The following is an 18,980-nucleotide window of genomic DNA, read 5'->3' on the forward strand; positions in this document are numbered from 1 at the left end:
CCCCTCCGGCGTCTGAGCCGGCAGTGGGGGGGGGGGGCGGTTGGCCTGGGAGTGGGGGCCCCAGTCAGACTCTCCCCAGAGTTCCTGAACTGAGCAGCCTGTGCCCCTGGTGGGCTGAGTAGGGATGCGTCCCCAAATCAGGGGGTGCCAACCAATCAGCCTACTCTGCCCCTGGGTGGATACTAGGCCAGGCATGTTGGGGTTGCCCCTGTGGGTGCTGGCTGGGATGGGGAAGGGTGGGGAGCAACCCCTAGCACCCCTGGTCTGTGTGGTTTGTCTTTTTTTTAGGCCCCTGCCCGTCTGCCTACCTAACCCTCACCCACCCGAGGCTCTGCCCCCTGCCTGGACCTGCCCACCCCTGAAAGACTGGCCCCCTGGCTCCCTGGTCTCCACATGGTGTATGGATCTGTGGTCATTGTCCCTCTGCAAAATAAAGATTGCTCAGGCCTGCCTGGCTTTTTGTCTCCTGATGCTTGCTTTGGAGGTTGGGGGTGGAAAAAGGACTGCTGGTGAGGTGGGGGATATCCCTCAGCGTTGTCAGCCCACCAACACACGGACCTGTTCTCTGTGGACTCAGGGCTTATTCTGGAAACTCATCAGTGTGTAGTCTACCATGCAAGTATTAAGGGCCAAGCCCACCCCATCCAGTACAATGTGGACATGGTCCCAGGGAGACTTACTTATAACAAAACACATTTATTAAGTAGCCACAACCTAACAAGCCCTGCTCACCTGCTTATTCCCCCTGCCCGCCGAGAGGGAGCTCCTCGGTGTGCAGAGCCACAAAGTGAGGGTACTCCCAGCTCCTCACCACAGGCCTTGCTGCCAGCCTTGGCTCCTCTTTGGTGCCAGAGACTTGTGACCCTGGTCTTAAACCTCCTCTGCCTGAGGACTGGCCTGCTGGCAACTCGGTAGGGGGCTTGGCCAGCTCTGGCCCTTGTACCCACTGAGGTCCATCAGCCTGGCCCAGCCAGATCTACTTGAGCACGAGCATGGCCTCTGTGCCGTCCTTGGCAGTCAAGTAGAGACCGTGTGTGAGGTAGTACTCCCGCCGCAGGAAGGCATAGAAGTAATCGGAGATGAGCAGGATCTGGGGGAAGAAAGGGAGATAAGAAACTGCAGGGTATACCCCAGCCCCCAGAGCCCAGGCCTTGAGGGGTAGGCAGATGTGGAAGACACCCTTGCTTGGCATCTCCCCACAAGGTCCCAGCCTGTCCCTGGATAGACCCTGCCCAGAGCCACCCACCTCAGGGCCCACACTTGACCCTGCAGGGTTTTGTCCCTCAGAAGCTGCTGGTCCTCCTTATCCCAAGCTCTGGCCCTGGTACGCATGGGTGCACAGACTAGTGCAAATGGAACCAAAGCCCCTGTGCCTCACCTCTTGGGGGGCCCACAGGCACTGCCCCCTCAGCCAGCCTGTCAAACTCTGCCTTCTCTTTTGAACTGGCTTTCCCCACTCCCATGGGGTGCCCTTGTCCCCCATCTTCCATCCAAGGGCCCAGGCCAGAGTCACCTGACAGTTCTTGCACACAGTACACTATCAAATCCTATCAACACTATCTCCCCATCTCTCCAGGCTTCCACTTCTATCCATCCCCATAGCCACTAGCCTAGACAAAGCCACTGTTATCTCCCAGAGAACGGCAAACCTTGTCCCTAGGTTCCCTGCTTATAAATCCGCCCTCACCCCATTCTCCCTGGCAGCCAGGGGCAGCTTTTTGAAACACACACCTGATCATGTTACTTCCAGGCTCAAAATCCTCCAAAGGCCTTCCTGACCTCAGAGTGAAGACCACACTCCCTGGGGCTCTGGGCTCTGCACCTGGTCCCTGCCCACATACACAAAATGCCCTTTCCTGCTCCACCTCAAAGATGCTGCTGGAGGATCTTTGCTGTTTCCTGTCTAGGAATGTTTTCTCTCCTTTGATCTAGTCAACAGCTGCTTGCCCTTCAGGTCCCAGGAAGGATCACTTAACTCCAGATTAGGTCTTGGCCCCTCTACAGGCTGGCACAAACTCCTCCAAACTACAATTTTCCATTCAGCTGTGTGACCGCCTGATGACCATTTCCTTCCCTGGACCTGGAGCTCCATCATGGCCGTGTCCATGAGGGGTTCTGCCATTGTGGACTCTGCCTAGCTAAGTCTGACTTTCCCATTCTGTGCCATAGGATCAAAAGTGCTTGGCCATTCAGCTCACTGTCCTCCTCATGGAAGCGCAGAGAGGAACAGGATCTGCTGAGGTCCCTGCATATGACACCGCATCTTAACAATCACATTCAGCTAAAGCTGCCCAAAGACAACCTGTGCCTGGAGCAGATGAAGCTGGGCCCAAGCCCCACTGAAGGATAAGGGGACAGGGACTCACTATTGCAGACATCATGACACCACAGTTCTCAGGCACTTAGAGGCCCCTCAGAATATCAGCATCACCTTTGAGCATAAGTGGGGAGACTGAGACCCAGACCAAGGAAAGTTCTTAACTACGTTCCTGGGGCAAGTCAGAGGATGAACTGAGCCTGGGATCAAGGTCTCCAGACCCCCAGCTCCCTGTCCCGGGCAGCTTCTTGCTCAGCTGAAGGTAAAATAATTAATAGCTATGGCGTGGTGGCTGGATGCTGGGCTCCCACTTGGCTGACTGTGGTTCAAGTCCTGGATCTGGCGGCTTGCTTTCATACTTTCCTTCTCTCTCTGTCTCTCTCTGGTGATTCACACATGCCCTAGGGCAAATTTAAAAATGATAATAAAAATAAATAAAATTGAATTAATAATTCTTAAAAAAAATTAAATAGCTAGGGAGAGCCTGAAGGGGTCTGGAGCAGGAGTTCAAGGAGGCACCCCATCACCAATAGCATTTTCTATCACCACAGGAGCCTGTCTGTCAGGTTTATTGCTTCCCATCTAAAAGAAATTGAGGCTCAAATGGTTAGTAGTTGGCCTAAGAATACAACTAGACAGTTGGAATAGGGGCCACAGACCCTGCAAAGTAATGTGCCCGGGCCTAGTCCACTATAGGGCCCAGGACTCCCTGTATCAGCAAAATAGAACACAGCCCAGGAAGCCCCTCAAGCCTTGCTCCACATATGCCCAGTGGGCACATGAGGCGGTGATGACAGCAAAGGCTGCCTCCTATTCTGTGGCTGTAAGACATCCTGTCTGGGGAGAGGAGCATGGAAAAGGGGCTGAGCTCTGGAGCTGGTTCCTGAGCCAGGTCAGATGAGCAGCCAAACAGAACAACTGTGCCATATGATAGTTAGTTGGACAAACTGTAAGAAGTTAAAATACTGGATTATTAGGTTAAACCATATGAGGGACCAGCAGAAGGTGTAATGGTTATGTCGCTGAACTCCCACATAGTTGACTATGGTTCGAATCCTGGACCTGGAGGCTTAAAACTCACACCAGGCATGTGTGCATGTGTGCCCAAAATCCTGAGAGGAAACTGGAGGAGAAGGACTTGTGATGTGGCTATCCCCACATTATTTCTTGCTGTCTGTCTGTCTCTCTGGCGAGCACGTGTGCCCTATAGAAAAATTTCTCAAAAAAAAGAAATTGCTATTTTTGCAGATTAAAAAATGGTCCAAGATTGGCTATTTCTCATAAGAGGAACATGAAAAAGTCATGGAAAAATTGAATTAAAGTATGAGCTTATGGGCCAGCTCTGTGGCCTGGTGGTTAAAAGGCAGTCACATCCCACAGAGCGAATTGTGCAGTTCGAGTCCTATACCCAATAGCTTGAAAACATGCTGGGAATTGGTTTTTCTTTCAATACTCTGTCCTGTTAGGATGCTAGGCATGTGTGCACTTAGTGTGTTTTTCAAGCTGATAGGACTGGAACTTGAACGCTGGTCAGCCAGGCTGAACTATTTAGCAAGAAACTACTGATGTCTGCATTTCAACCAGAAATACATTAACAATAACAAAGATGGACTGAGGGACAGATACTGTGATCAAACAAGTATAGTGGCATGTTAATGGCGAAGTCTAAGTGGTTGGTATGCACATGGGTATTCAATGTAAAATCTCTTAACATAACTGTGTGAACATCTGCATAATAAGGACCTGGCAGCTTGCTTCCTCACTTTCTCTTTCACTCTGTCTCTCTCTGTTCAAATTAAAAAATAATAACAAATGGAATAAAATAAATAAATATATTTTTTTAAAAACGGGGGCAGGGAGAAGAGGGGACAGGCCCTGCATGTACTTGGGCACACAGTCCTGAGTAGGCGAACTGCTCCAGGGAGAGGATAACAGTTGGCTTGGCTGAGAGTGACTGGGACTATACTGCCTCTCCCCAGATTTCAACAACCTCATCCCTGGTGCTCCGCACTCCAGGCTCACACTTCTCACCTTTCGCTTCCTGGGCAGGGCCCAAGACTTGCTTATTTACAACAAATAAAACCACTATCCTGTCTCCTAAAATTGTCTCTCAGTTGGGTAACTGAGTCCTGGGCAGGGCCCAACTTGTTGGAAGGTTGGTGCCTAGTTCCCAGGCTCCAGGCCTCCTAGAGACAAGACGGTAGAAGAGACAAAGCAGGCCAGCCCAGCATCTGTAGAGTCTGTGGCATAGGCCCGGTAGAGCTGGCTCCTTGGAGCAGACTGCAGCTTGTGGAGTAGGGTTCCAGATGTCCCAGACCCTGCTTGGAAGGGCAGACAGAGGACAGATAAGTCTGTTTCAGATGCAGAAACACAGCAGGAAGGGGACCAGCCACTGGGATAAAGGGCCAGGGCGGTGTGCCTCTGCCCCCTAGGAATCCAGTAGGAACCCCAACGGGCCAAGCTTTCACTGAAATAGACATTGGAACTGGGAAGTTAGGGGGTACAGAACAGTGTTGGATCACTGCTCATAAAATATGGGTTCTGATCCCAGCCTAATCCTGTCATTCATCAGTAATTAGTCACTAAACAGTCTTCTTCGTGCTGGAGATACAGCCAAAAACAAGACTGACATGGGCCTGCCCTAATGGAATCCAGAGTCTTCTAAGAAGATGTGATAAACAAGACTATGAATAAATACACCCCTTCTTTGCTTTGTGACTTTAGGTGAGTCTTGATTGCTTCCAAGCCTCAGCTTCCTCTTGTGTATCATGAGATGGTAATGGTGCTTCCCTCGGAGGGCTGTCATGAAGATTAAATGAATTCTTTATCATTAAAAAGAGAAAAACAATGTAAAGGGCTTTGGGCAGGAAAGTCGTTAGGCATAGTATGGGAGTCTACACACACAGGGCTTAAAAGGAGGATTCTCTCTCATATAAGAACAGATCGCCAAGATCTTTTACTAAAAGGAAAAAGTCACACTTTCATCCCAAAGCCATTAATAAGGCACATACACAGGCGTGTGCATGCACACACAAATAAAACTCTTTCTCCATGAGCACATGAAAGTATGTAAACACACAGGGAAAGGTCCAGAAGGCCATATGAGCACATGACCCAGAAGATTAAAGGGATCATACAGGGCCAGCCCTTAGTAAGCTGCCTTAAACATGAGCCACTATTGATCATAATTGTAAGGAAAGAGTTCCTTATGTCCCTTGTTTTTCAACCAAGTTAGGGTGAGTAGGACATTTGTCTGACTCTTTTGAAAGCAGCTAAATTTAAAGTCAAATTTAAATTAAAATTTTTGTTTATATGTAATACTTGATCAATATTTTTCTTCTCCTGGTCACTGACCCACAAAAAAGATTTTTTAAAAAAGGAGGAAAATGACTTGGTCTCCTTCCGTGGCCTTATGGGGCTGGTTGTTTCTCTAGGAGCTTGCTTTGAACGACTAAAGAGCAAGATGCTCTTGCAACATATGAAGAATGGCAATAGGACCCACCCCCATTCCAGTTATCTCAACCTCTGTGAGGTGAGAATTATCATCCTGGTTTTCTGCAATTCTGAAGTTAAATCAGTTGCTGAAGGTCACATAATGAAGAAGTAAGGGAAGATGTCGAGCAATCAATTAGTCTCAATTCCTCTGTCTCTCTCATACTCACACACACACACACACACACACACACACGCACACAAACATACCACTATGGTTGGTTTATGTTGTCATTTCCTGTTACTGACTCTGAGGCACAATCATAATTGCAAATTATCTGTGCTATAGGCTGAAAAATACTTTAATGGCCCCTAGGGGAAAGAATGCAACCTTAGTCACTGGTTCACCTGCCAGTGTAACTAATAATCTAAACCTAATTTGTTCTATAATAGGATATGGCACTGATCAACTCACATAGAGCAGGACTTAAAAATAAAACCTACAAAGCAAGGGCCAGCTGATGGCATGGTGGTTAAGGCGCCTGGATCCCCATAGCCAACTGAGTGGTTCAAGTCCCAGGCCCAGCAGCTTGAAACACATGTCAGGCATGTGTGCATGCCCACAAACCCCAAGAGAAGAATAAAGGAAAAGGGACTGCAACATGGTCACCCCCCCACAAGAGGGTACTTTCTCACTTTCCTTCTATCTCTCACTTTGTCCAGTAAATGTGCACACCCTATAATAAATTTTAAAAAACAACAAAAAAAACTATAGGCCAAAATATTCTCTATATGCAGCTCCTGATTTCAGCAATAATGGTCCAGGTTCTGGACACTGCTTATCTGTTTCCCAGGATAGCTTTGATCTATCTTGCTTGGAAGGAAAGAATGAGGGCCAGGTAATTTTAAGTCACTGTCCCAGCTAAAAGGGCTCAGAAGAGCAGGCTGTGAGACTAAGGACAAGTTCCTAAATGCCAGACCTCTCCATGGAAGCACCAACCGAAGCCCACATGGAAGCAGGGGGTGGGCTTGGGCTGTAGAGGACAGGAAGGGCTTTGCCTATCACAGAGACAAGGTTCAAAGGCTGGAGAAGTTTGGAGACAGAGCTGCCATCAATGACCTCAGCCAGTGGAGGTAGCCTTGTTCCATCTCCCCTCCTCCTTCTACGCACCAAGTCAGAAAGGCTCAGCTTCTACTCCCTGTCTCCTATGGCTTTTCCCTGACCATTCACCACAGAGAGGCGATCCTGGACCCTCTAGATTCCTCCAGAAGTTATTCTCTGCATATGTGGCCACTAACCACACACTGTTCTCCTCGGCTACCATTGGTTCATTCACTAATTCAACAAATATCTACTATGCAACTGCTCTGTGCCAAGCACTGGTCTGGTAGTTGGGGACTCTACAAAGAGGAGAAAGGCAGAACCCCCTTCACAGAGCTCACAGGCTAGTGGGGGAGACAGAGAACAAATGAATATAAAGTTATGAACTGGGTAAGTGCTTGAAAGGGAACAAAAGTAACACTGGGGCAGGGAGCTCTCATGAAAGGCCTTTCTGGGGAGAAGACATAGAATTCTTAGTAAAATTCTAAATGTCTCATGTTTGTACTCTGTGGCTCTCCTCTGGCCAGAGGTAGTATAACCTTCATGATGAGGGGGACTATCCTACCTCAGTCACTGCTCCAGGACAATGACATGATTTCAGTGACTCCTTTGGCGAGTAAGTGACCCATCTGACACATGCCTTTCATGATCTGGAAGCAACAGTAACAAAACAAAACCAGTAGCCAGGAAGCATGTGATCCAACAGGGCTGGCCCTGCCTCTGAGCTATAGGGCCTGGACCTGAGGAGGGTGATGACACAGGTGTGCCAGATGTCTGTACAATGTGTTGGCTTGAAGCAGGGGAGTGGAGGGTGGGAGGATGACCTAGACTCCTGCTGGGAGGCCTGTATGTTGGTATGGCCTGTCTGAAGGACGATATCTGCCAAAGACATAAAATGTATACACCCTCTGACCCAGCAAAGCCCACCACTTGGCATCTTAGAAAACACTGGCACATGTGCACAAGAAAATGTGGAGGGATATGCAAGGCTCTTCCATTTAAAGTGACCAACTGGGGTGTAGCGGTTATGTTGCTGGACTCCCACATGGCTGACTGTGGTTTGAGTCCCAGTTCCAGTGGGTTCAAAATCATACTGGGTACGTGTGTGTGTGTGTGTGTGTGCACAAGATCCCAGGAGGAGAATGGAGAAGGGATTACGGTGTGGCCATCTCCCATGGGGGATGATTTCTCGCTTTCAATCTCTCTGTCTCTCTCTCTCTGTCCCACCAGCGAATACATGCACCATACAGCAAAAATCTCTCTCTCTAAGATAAATAAATAAAGTGGCCAAGTGGGTCAGCAGTGGTATGGTAATTAAGGCACTAGATTTCCACATGTTCAAGATTTCGACCATAATTCAAGTTCTGGACCTGACGACTTTAAAATCACACTGGGTGTGTGAAAGGGCATGCCCAATCCCAAGAGGAGAATTAAAGAGAAGGGATTGTGGTATGGTCATCCCCCTGGGGGAGAGTGATTTTTCATTTTCTCTGCCTTTCTCACACTCTCACTCTAACAAGCATGTGCATCCTATGGCAAAAACCTTAAAAAAAAAAAAAAAAAAAAGAAAGGCCAACTAATCAGAAGCAACCTCAATGCCCATCAGCAGGGGGTTTACCTGTCAAATACACCCTGGTGTAGCCTAACCTTGGGATATCACAAAGCCGTTGAGAAATGACCTCAAGATGGGATCATTAAGTGAAAAATACAAATACAATGGCAGTTTTTAGAGCAGGATACCATTTACTTCTATAACCCAAAAGCTCTTTTGTGTGCATCGATATTCAGAGCGTGCATCCAGAGTGAGTCTGCAAAGAAACCCACCAAACTGGCCCAATGACCACATCTGCAGAGGAAGGGAAGGGACAAGGGCTCAGACAGAGCTTCATTTGTCATACCTTATTCTTCTCTTCTGTTTGACTTCTTTCCCCCAATAGTAGTGAATTAATATATTACTTGCGTGAGTAAAAGTACATTTAAAAAAGAGATTAAGGGGAACCAGCAGTTAGCGTAATGGCTATGTCGCTGGATTCCCACGTAGTCGACCGCGGTTCGTGTCCCGGACCCGGTGGCTTAAAACTCACGCCGGGCGCGTGTGCGTGCGTGCCCAAGATCCCAAGAGGAGAATGGAGGAGAAGGGATTGCGGCGTGACCATCCCCCCTGGGGGGTGATTTCTCGCTTTCTGTCTCTATGTCTCTCTCTGTCTGTCTGGCGAGCGCACGCGCCCTACAGTGAAAATCTCTCCAAAAAAAAAAAAAAGAAAAAAAAAGGTATGAGACAATGCCAAGAACTCAGCTGTTTATTTTCTATAGCTCGGCTATGAACACAATCTTCCTGCCCTCAGATTTCACCCAGCTGTAACCCCTTTATTCCAGTAACTCAGTTTCTCCTGCCTTCATTGGCACCAGTCCTACTTCCACTATCCTCTATGCCATTTTATAGATCCTTCTCTCATAAAGGCAGCCACAGAGGAGAAAGCTGTTATCTGCCAGGTTCCACAGATGCTTCATAATTAATACAACAGTGTTTTCTTTTCCTTTTTTTAAAGAGAGATTTTTACTACAGGGCATGTGTGCTCACTGGAAAGACAGAGAAACAGAAAGCAAGAAATCATCTTCCAGAAGAGATTGCCATGCCACAATCCCTTCCTTCTCTTCCATTCTCCTCTTGGGATTTTGGGCATGCATACATATGCACCTGGCATGAGTTTTAAGCCACTGGGTCTGGGACTCGAACTGCAGTCAACTACATGGGAGTCCAGTGACATAACCATTATACCATCTGCTGGTCCCAATACAATAGTATTTTCTGACCCAAACTGGAGACTCATGACAGGACAATAGGACTATGTCAATGGAGCTCACCAACCTCCCCAAGTACTGAGGGTAGGCACAACACCTCTCACGCCAGCCACCACTGGGATGTAAGGGAAGTCAGGGATTGCAGCAAGACTGAAGAGCCAGAGCTACACTGTGGATTCTTTTAAACACTAAGTTGAATCCTGCAGGTGTTCTGCTGCATGGAACATAGAATGAGGTTCTGAGCACTGGCCAGGGAGAACTGCCGCTCAGGCTACAGGGTCCTCCATCTCTCTTCCTGCTGTTCACAAACCAAAATAAGCAGCTAGGTGGGATATTAATGTTCCAGAAATGTCCATATAGGAAATGCCAGTCCTATCACTCACTGAAAAAGCTGTAACTCTTTTCTTCTTTCCCAGCAGCAAATCCTGGATGCAAGAATCCCTCTGGGGATCATTCATTGACATCATTAGTCTTCGGCTAGCCCTGCTTTCTATCCAGTCCATTACCCACAGGAAGTGCCTGGTTGTGCCAAGGGCAATTTAAATGGTCAATGGTATAAGGGATTCTCGTAAGACCTCTAATCATCAGAGCCTGACCTGAAAGAAGGCAGCATAGTGGACAAGGAAACTTCAGAGAAGGGCCAATGACTCCATGTGGGGTTTGCTAGATGCCCTGCCACAGAGCCTCTGGGAGAGCTTGTAGAAATACAAGTTCCTGACCCATATTCTACATGGAATCCACATCTCTGGGAGTGGGATCAGAATCCCTCTGTTTTAAAAAAAAATCTGCTTTTTTAAAACAGAGCCATGTAATTGTGACAGTCACTCTATAATTATAGGATTTAAAACACATTAACAGAGAATCCGCACTTTTTTCAAGCTTCCTCTGATGACTGACACTTGAGATCCCTATTTGGAGGATGGAAGGACACACTTTCTCTCAGCCAAAGGAAGGGCTGTGCTCCCAGCTATTGTTCTTCAGTCTGAGACCCTGCAGCCTCCTCTCCACTACTCCCATCTGCACAACCTCTACTTCATACACCCAAGGGCCAGATCATACCACCTCTTTCCTCTGGCCTCTGTTCCTGCTGTCCTTGGAGCCTGTAGATCCCCGCCTTCTCTAGGCCCTGACCTCTTCACCTTGGTTTACTCACTAGGGGTGCCATGTACTCCAAACATCATAAAGAGGGTGCCTCACAAATCAAGCCCTATTTGTTTTTTTGTTGTTTTATTTTTTGTTTTTGGTTTTTTTTTGAGAGGTTTTCGCTATAGGGTGCGTGCGCTCGCCAGACAGACAGAGAGAGACAGAGAGACAGAAAGCGAGAAATCACTCCCCAGGGGGGATGGTCACGCCGCAATCCCTTCTCCATTCTCCTCTTGGGATCTTGGGCATGCACGCACACACGCCTGGCGTGAGTTTTAAGCCACCGGGTCCGGGACGCGAACCGCGGTTGACCACGTGGGAGTCCAGCGACATAGCCATTATGCTAACTGCTGGTTCCCAATCAAGCCCTATTTGAATTTGGTTCTTGGCTCCTTCAATGACATTGGGTGAGAGACAATCTCTGTGAGCCTCATTGCCCCCACCTATAAAATCAGGACAATACTCACTAGCTGTCTCACAGGCTTGCTGAGAGCACTCCATGAAATGACAGTTCAGCATGGTGCCCACAGAGCATTTGCCAGGTTGTTCTCCACTGCGCTTCCTCTCCTATCCTCTTACTGACTGTGAGCTACTGGAGGGGAGGAACTGGCCCTCCTTCATGTCCAAATTCCCTAGTATGAAGAACCCAAGGCCTTGGCTGAAAGTCTGAGGCTCCAAAATGAATCTCTGTCCCCAGGAGTCCCTAGACTCTTACCTGCCCAACATTGAAGGTCAGTGTGATGGCATAAAAGAAATTTGAGTTGGCACTTCCTGCATAAATCCAGAGGTGCCACAAGACAGGGAAGAGCAGGGAACAGACGATGATGATGCAGGCGAGGACAAAGATGTTTCGCAGGACTGAAAAAAACAGATGGTCACAGTTAGACTGGTGCTCTCTGTAGCACCCATTCTTGGATTTCCCTGCAGGACATTCCCATAAGATGGAGAGGCCCATGGAGGACCTTGTGGAGCCCAGAGCGCTGGGGTACAGGAGACAAAACTCAGAGCACTGAGTCAATGGCTCCCCATAGCCACAGCTGGAGGGAAGACCCAACTCTGGGTCTGTCCTCCCACTGTATACTTGGCTGGCTGAGGACCAGTGACAGACAGCAATGCCATGCATGTCTATGGGCGCTGCAAAGAAGGCACTTTAGGAAGAGACTGTCCTTCAATCTCAGAGTGTCCAAGACTAACTTCACCCCTTCTCCAAGTAGGATGCTGGCTGGCCTTGTTGAATTGTGAGTGGAAACTATGGAATGAACCATGGAGGTTACGCCCTATAGTGAATCCCTAGGGTGCCTCAGTCCCAGGTCTCACAAACACATTTTTTTTTTTTTTTGAGAGGTTTCTGCTATAGAATGCGTGTATTCGCCAGACAGAGACAGATAGAGCGAAGCAACAGAAAGGGAGAAATCACTCCCCAGGGGGATTGACACACCGCAATCCCTTCTCTTCCATGCTCCTCTCAGGATTTTGGGAACACATACACATGCACACAGTATGAGTTTTAAGCTGTTGGGTCTGGGATTTGAACTGCAGTCAACTATGTGGAGTCTAGCGACGCAACTATTACACCATCTGCCAGTCCCCATAAATGCATTTTCTATCCTCCTTAACCAGTGCCTCAGGTCTCCTGCCTTACTCTTTAAACTCCTCCCCCCTTCTTTTTTTTAGAGAGTCTTTGTTATAGAGCACAAAAATTCTTTCTGTCTCTGAGAGAAGACAGAAAGAGAAATCACCCTTGGTAGGGGGTGTCCACACTGCAATCCCTTCTCCTCCATTTTCCTCTTGGGATTTTGGGAACACACGCACACATGCCTGGTGTGGGTTTTAAGCTGCCAGGGCTGGAACTTGAACCACGGTCGACTACGTGAGAGTCCAGCAACATAACCATTATGCCATCTGCTGGTCCCCACTCGTTCTTAGTTGACTGATTCTAAAACCTCTTTTTGAAACCTTCTCACTCTCTGTCCCCACAGGGAATGCTGAATACCTGTAGGGTTGGACTAGCTCAAGGGAGGACCATAGGCAGACAGACTGAGTCCAGCTGGATAGGGGGCAGCACGATGGGTGGACACACACTTGGCCTCACAGAGGTCCTGCTTAAAACCCTGCTCTGTCACTCAGCAGCGTGTTTTCCTAAGCCTCAGTTTTCTCATTTCTAAAATGTGGTTAATTCCTAAGAATGTTAAATGGATTAAACAAGATATGGGAAAACACTGGCATAAAGGTATTACTGTATATATTAGTTTTCTATTGCTGCTACTACAAATTACCACAAATGGGGCCAGCAACTGGCATGGTAGTTGAAGCGCTGGACTTCCACATGGCCGACCATGGTTCAAGTCCTAGACCTGGGGGTTTGCTTTTTCACTTTCCCTCTCTCTCTCTGGTCAAACTGAAAAATGATAGCAATAAATAAAATTAAATAAATAATTCTTAAAAAAAAAATTCGGGACCAGCAATTAGCATAATGGCTGTCACTGAACTCCCCATGTAGCCGACTGCGGTTCCGAGTCCCGGACCCAGTGGCTTAAACTCATGCCAGGCGCGAGTGCGTGTGTGCCCAAGATCCTGAGAGGAGAACGGAGGAGAAGGAATTACGGCGTGGCCTTCCTTCCAGGGGGTGATTTCTCGCTTTCTGTCTCTCTGTCTCTCTCTGTATTTCTGGCGAGCGCACGTGCCCTATAGCAAAAACCTCTCCGAAAACAAAACAAAACAAAACAAAACAAAAAAGCAAATTCCCACAAACTTGGTGGTTTAAGCAATGTAATTTATTATACAGTTTTTAAAGTCAGGAGTCCCAAATGGGTATCTGAGGCTAAAGCCAAGGTGTGGGCAGTCTAGTGTTCCCTCTGGAGGCTTGAGGGGACAACTTATTAGCATGTATCTTCCAGCATCTGAGGCTACTTTCCTTGGCTTGTGGACTCTTTCCAGTTTCAAAACCAGCAATGATGGGTTGAGGCCTACACATACATACTTGGAGCCCCTCTTCCACTTTTTAAAAAATAGACTTCATTTTTTTTTTTTTTAGGACAGTTATAGGCTCATAGCAAAACTAAGCAGAAAGTACAGATTTCCCACATACTCTGGCCCCCATCTCTTTCACTTTTAGAAATTCATAATTACACTGGTACCACTTGGATAATTCAGGGTCATTTTCCCTTCTCAAGATGCTTAAAGTCCCCTTTGCCATGAAAAGTCAAATATTCACAGATTTGGGGGATGATAATTGGACATCTTTGGGAGGTGGTATTATTTTGCCTAGCATACTGTATTCTCTATTTTCCTCTTAATTCAGTAGGGATTATCTGACATTAGGATTCTGTGTAGTTTTTATTTCTTCATGTTTTATTATATTTCTTGTTTTAAAAAAACCTAACTATGATTTTAAATGAATTAATTAAAACAATACCTTTTTTAAAAGGACTTAGCACTGGGCCTGGTTCCTGGCAGGAATTTACTGAGTGGAAATCCCTTTCTCCTCTCTGATCCTGACCTTCAGGAAATTCCTTCTTCCAAGTCGGAATTTTGGGAGATTTCAGGAATGGAGAAATTCCCAAACACTTAGGCTGTCTCAGTTGTGCACTGACTTGGTAGAAATGCTGTGCCAGGGGCTCCTGCATTGGAAGGGAGACTGGATGACACAAATGATTCTCAACTCCAGCTCCAGATGGAATCATGTGGGAGCCCACGAAGAGGAAGTCGGTCTCTCATGGGTGGGGCCCACACATCTGTATATAAGGTTTTATTATGTTATATATTTTTTAATTTTTTAAAGTTTATTTTCTTTCTTTCATTGAAGGGACATCCTCAACAGGGTTGGACACTCTGATCCTGATTCTCTTTCTCTCTTCCCTCCAGCTAGTCAGGATCTTGGGTACACATGTCCAACGTGTTTCAGGCCATCTTGTCAACTTGAGATCCAAATCTGATCTTGGCCATGTGGCTTCCAACACAGCAGTTCAGTATGTTACCGCCTGTGCCACTGAGGGTGGGCCCCATAAGAGGTGTGGTTTTTTTTCTTTTAAGGTTTTTGTCTTAGACAGAGACAGGACAGAGATAGTGAGAGAGAAAGTGAGAAATCACCCCCCAGGGGGATGGCACGTCATAGTCCTTTCTCCTCCATTCTCATACTGGGATCTTGAGCATGCACACACATGCACCCAGTGAGAGTTTCAAGTCACCAGATCCAGGACTCAGACTCAGATTGGCCACGTGGGAATCCAGTGACATAACTGCTATTCCATCTGCTGCTCCCACCCCCACTCCCACCCCACCCCCGCCCCTCATATAAGGTTTTTAAAAATTATTTTATTTTATTTATTCATTCATTTATTTTAATTTGACCAGAGAGAGACAGAGAGAGGGAGATAAAGTGGGAAAGCAAGCTACCAGATCCAGGACTTGAACCGTGGTTGGCCATATGGGAGTTTCTAGCGCCTTAACCACTATGCCACCTGCTGTTCCCCCCCCCACCCACAGAGGGTTTTAAAAGCTTCCTAGAAAGCTAGCCCTATAGCACAGAGCTTAATGGGTATGCATCGGGAACTGGATCTCATGGAGCTGACTGTGGTATGAATCCCAGATCCGTGGCTTAAAAAACACACTGGGTATGTGTGTGTGTGTATATATGTGTGTATGCATGCATGTGCATGTGTGACCCATATTCTGATGGAATAGAGAAATGGAAGAAAAAGGATTGTAGTATCGCCAAGCCTCATTGGGTGTTGCTTGACCTCTGGGTGAGCACATGCACCCTCTGACGATTAAAAAAAAAAATCCAAAATTGGGGCCAGCAGATGGCATAGTAGTTATGTTTCCACATGGCCAACCACGGTTTAAATCCCTGACCCAGCGGTTTGAATCTCATGCTAGACGCACGTGCGTGCATGCCCAAGAATCCAAGAAGAGAATGGAGAAGAGATTGCAGCGTGGCCATCCCCCCTAAGGAGTGATTTCTCGCCTTCCCTCTCATTCTTTCTCTCTCTCTCTCTCTCTCTCTCTCTCTTTCTCTCTCTGGCGAGAATATGTACCCTAAGGCAAAAACCCCTACAAAAATAAATAAATAAATCCAAAATAAAAAGCTTTCCAGGTGACTCCAGTATGCAGCCAAGGCTATGAGCCACTGATCTGTGTCCAGTGAAACTCATCAAGACAAGACAGGATTCAGACCCATAGTTCAGTGGTTCATTAAGCTCTGTGCACAGTGACCCAGATCCCAAATGGCTGACCCTGTACATGTGTGTGTATGTCCCAGGTCCTGATAGGATGAAGAAATAGAGGCAAAGAGGACTGCAGTATGACCACACCCACTGAGGGATGTGTTCTTTCTAGCAGTACACATGCCCTCTGACAATGAAAAAAACAATTAAAATGAAGTTTAAGAAAAAAATTAAAAGGCAAGGCAGATCACAGGTTTTGTTTGTTTGTTTGTTTTGCGTGTATTGAACTTGGAGTTCATTCTTTATTGAGAAAGATAGATAGGTGTTTGCTGTGAAAAGCTCTTTCTTTTATGAAATGGGGATGAATGGCTCGTAGTTATTCTAATGTCTTCAGCAAAATAAAACCTTGGCAATTCTGTCACAAAAGTCTTTTGAAATGTCAGTGGTCTATGAAATCCCACAATTTGGATGCTAGCCTGGAGGGCTTGCAAGGTCCTATTTTCTGATCTGAAATTCCCATGATTCTGGGTTTTCAAAACTAAGAGATCAAAGGCTTAACAGCCTTCTGAGACCTCCCGGGGAAGCTTCTGCTTCTTCCTCTACTCCAGGAACAAGGAGTCTGAGAAATGATCAGCACTGAGAATTATTATTATTACTATTTTTTTTGAGAGGTTTTTGCTATAGGGCACGTACGCTCGCCAGAAAGACAGAGAGAGAGACTGAGAGACAGAAAGCGAGATATCACCCCCCAGGGGGGATGGCCATGCCGCCATCCCTTCTCCTCCACTCTCCTCTTGGGATTTTGGGCACGCACACACATGCACCTGGCGTGAATTTAAGCCACCGACCGAGTCTAGGACTCAAACCGTGGTCGACTATATGGGAGTCCAGCAACATAGCCATTACGCTAACTGCTGGTCCCATTACTATTAATTATTAAACAATGTTACAACCTCAAAAAAAGGAGAAAAATAATCTATTTACTATTCTTGGGAACCAGCAGTTAGCGTAATGGCTATGTCGCTGGACTCTCGTGTAGTCGACCGTGGTTCGTGTCCAGGACCCGGTGGCTTAAAACTCATGCCGGGGCATGTGTGCATGTGTGCCCAAGATTCCAAGAGGAGAATGAAGGAGAAGGGATTGCGGCGTGACCATCCCCCCTGGGGGGTGATTTCTCACTTTCTGTCTCTATGTCTCTCTCTCTGTCTGTCTGGTGAGCGCATGTGCCCTATAGCGAAAACCTCTCAAAAAAAAAAAAGTCTATTTACCATTCCTCTACTCCAGCATCACTACTTGTATTTCTCAGTGGTTCTTTCTGATTTCCTGGAAATTGCTTTACTGAAAATAATACCCACTATTCCTAAAATAAAACACTTAAGGCCGAACAGCCAGATGGTTCTTTGTTCTGTGCTTCCAGCCAGAGACGGAGATTTCAGACAGGGTGACAGAAAGGAGACCGAGTGCAGAGAGATGGGAGAGGCTCACATGCAACTTTGGGTGCTATCCTGAGGGCTACAAAAACACGTTCTCATGTTGTTGGAGGAAACATCACCAGCATCCAGTTGGCTGTGGGCCTGTGGTGACCTTTGCAGGAACAGGGAGCTGCCACTCACTAGTGCTGGCTGACAGGCCAGAGGACTAAAGCTATATGCCAGAGCAGTTGGAGCTGGGGACCTGGGGCACAGGACAACTTGTTCTAGCACCAAGAGGCGTCAGAGATGACCAGGGCCTATGTAGACGAAAGGAGTCACCCTTCATCAGACTTGCTGGGCCAGATGGAATCAGGTTCCCCGCTGCAGTCACTGGGCAGCTGACCCAGTCTCCAGCACCCTACTGCAGAACTGGAATTATATGCAAGTCACTTTCCCTCTGAGCTTCAGGCATTCAGAAATAAAATTTCACTTGAAAAGATCCACTCCCATTGGGAGGGGTCAAAAGGGGATTTGGGGACTTCCAAGGTCACAGAGATGTCTCCATTCTTACACTAGTTGCTAAGTGTATGGACGTTTATTATATTCTTCTTTATAATCTATATGTATTTTAATCAATACTCTTTTAATTCTAGACAACAGTTAGTAAAACCAAAACACACAAAACAAAATCACACACCAGAGTCCACCCTTGTGAGTGGCTCTGCCTGCTGCAGCACTGCAGGCTGGTACCAGCTCTGCCAGCAGGCTGTTCCCTAACACCACAATTGTGCATCTCTGTATGACTCATCCTGGCCCCATGCTCCAGAGCGCAGTGTCGGGATCTATATGCAGTGAAGAGCCACGTTCCTGTTCTCCTCCTCACTGAGCAGACAGGAAAACAGAAAGATGAATGTGGAAGCAGGCAGGACAGTACTGGCAACTCACATGGAAAGTGAATTCCTAACTGCATTAACCAGATCCAGCCTAGGCTTGAAGACTTCTCATTCTCTCTTCACAGATGCTAAGGACTGGGGCTGAAGATGCTCCTGGCTGAGTATAGTGATCCACAGTTGTCAAGCCCCACACAGCTCCTACAAGCGTGACTATTCTCTCCATGGGAGCAGGGCAGCGAGGGTGGCAGCCCCTGTTCTCTGCAGAGGCTTTAGACAAGCAGACCCTGTAAACTGCTTGCCCAACCAGCCAGCCACAACATCTACGAGCTCATCATGTTCCTGGAAACCCCCTACTTTCCAGTGCCCAACATCCCAGAGGGTATAAAAAGCTTATTTTATGTTTAAAAAAATGTGTTTATTTTAGTGACTGTCAACCAAGCCTGAAGTTTTGATCATGGAGCTATGCAGGAAACTCCCCTTGTACAAATTTCTGATGGTAATAACTTCAGTGCTACTTACATATATTCTTTCTCACACTTAAAACACCCATAAAAGATATCCTCCTCATTTGACAGATGGAAAAAATAAGAGGCTCAGAAAGGTTCAATGACTTATCTAAAAACACACAGCTCATACTGCGATGAGAAAGCAAATTCTGACTCAAGTCAGCCTGGCTCCAGACTCTGTTCAGCAATGTGGGATAAAGGACAGTAA

At 47.0% G+C, this 18,980-nt stretch overlaps 1 protein-coding gene across 1 annotated transcript in view; it reads right to left on the minus strand.

Annotated features, from left to right (window-relative positions):
• Positions 1-680: 680 nt before the first annotated feature.
• PIGU (phosphatidylinositol glycan anchor biosynthesis class U) overlaps positions 681-18,980 on the minus strand; it is a 119,284-nt gene continuing 100,984 nt past the window's right edge. Inside the window, 2 exon segments of the mRNA XM_006144027.3 lie at positions 681-1,090; positions 11,512-11,654. Of these exon segments, the coding sequence (XP_006144089.1) occupies positions 977-1,090; positions 11,512-11,654 (257 nt within the window). The 3' untranslated portion in view covers positions 681-976.

This window comes from Tupaia chinensis, unplaced genomic scaffold, assembly GCF_000334495.1.
Source record: "Tupaia chinensis unplaced genomic scaffold, TupChi_1.0 Scaffold000115_1, whole genome shotgun sequence".
In the NCBI taxonomy this organism is placed as follows: domain Eukaryota; kingdom Metazoa; phylum Chordata; class Mammalia; order Scandentia; family Tupaiidae; genus Tupaia; species Tupaia belangeri.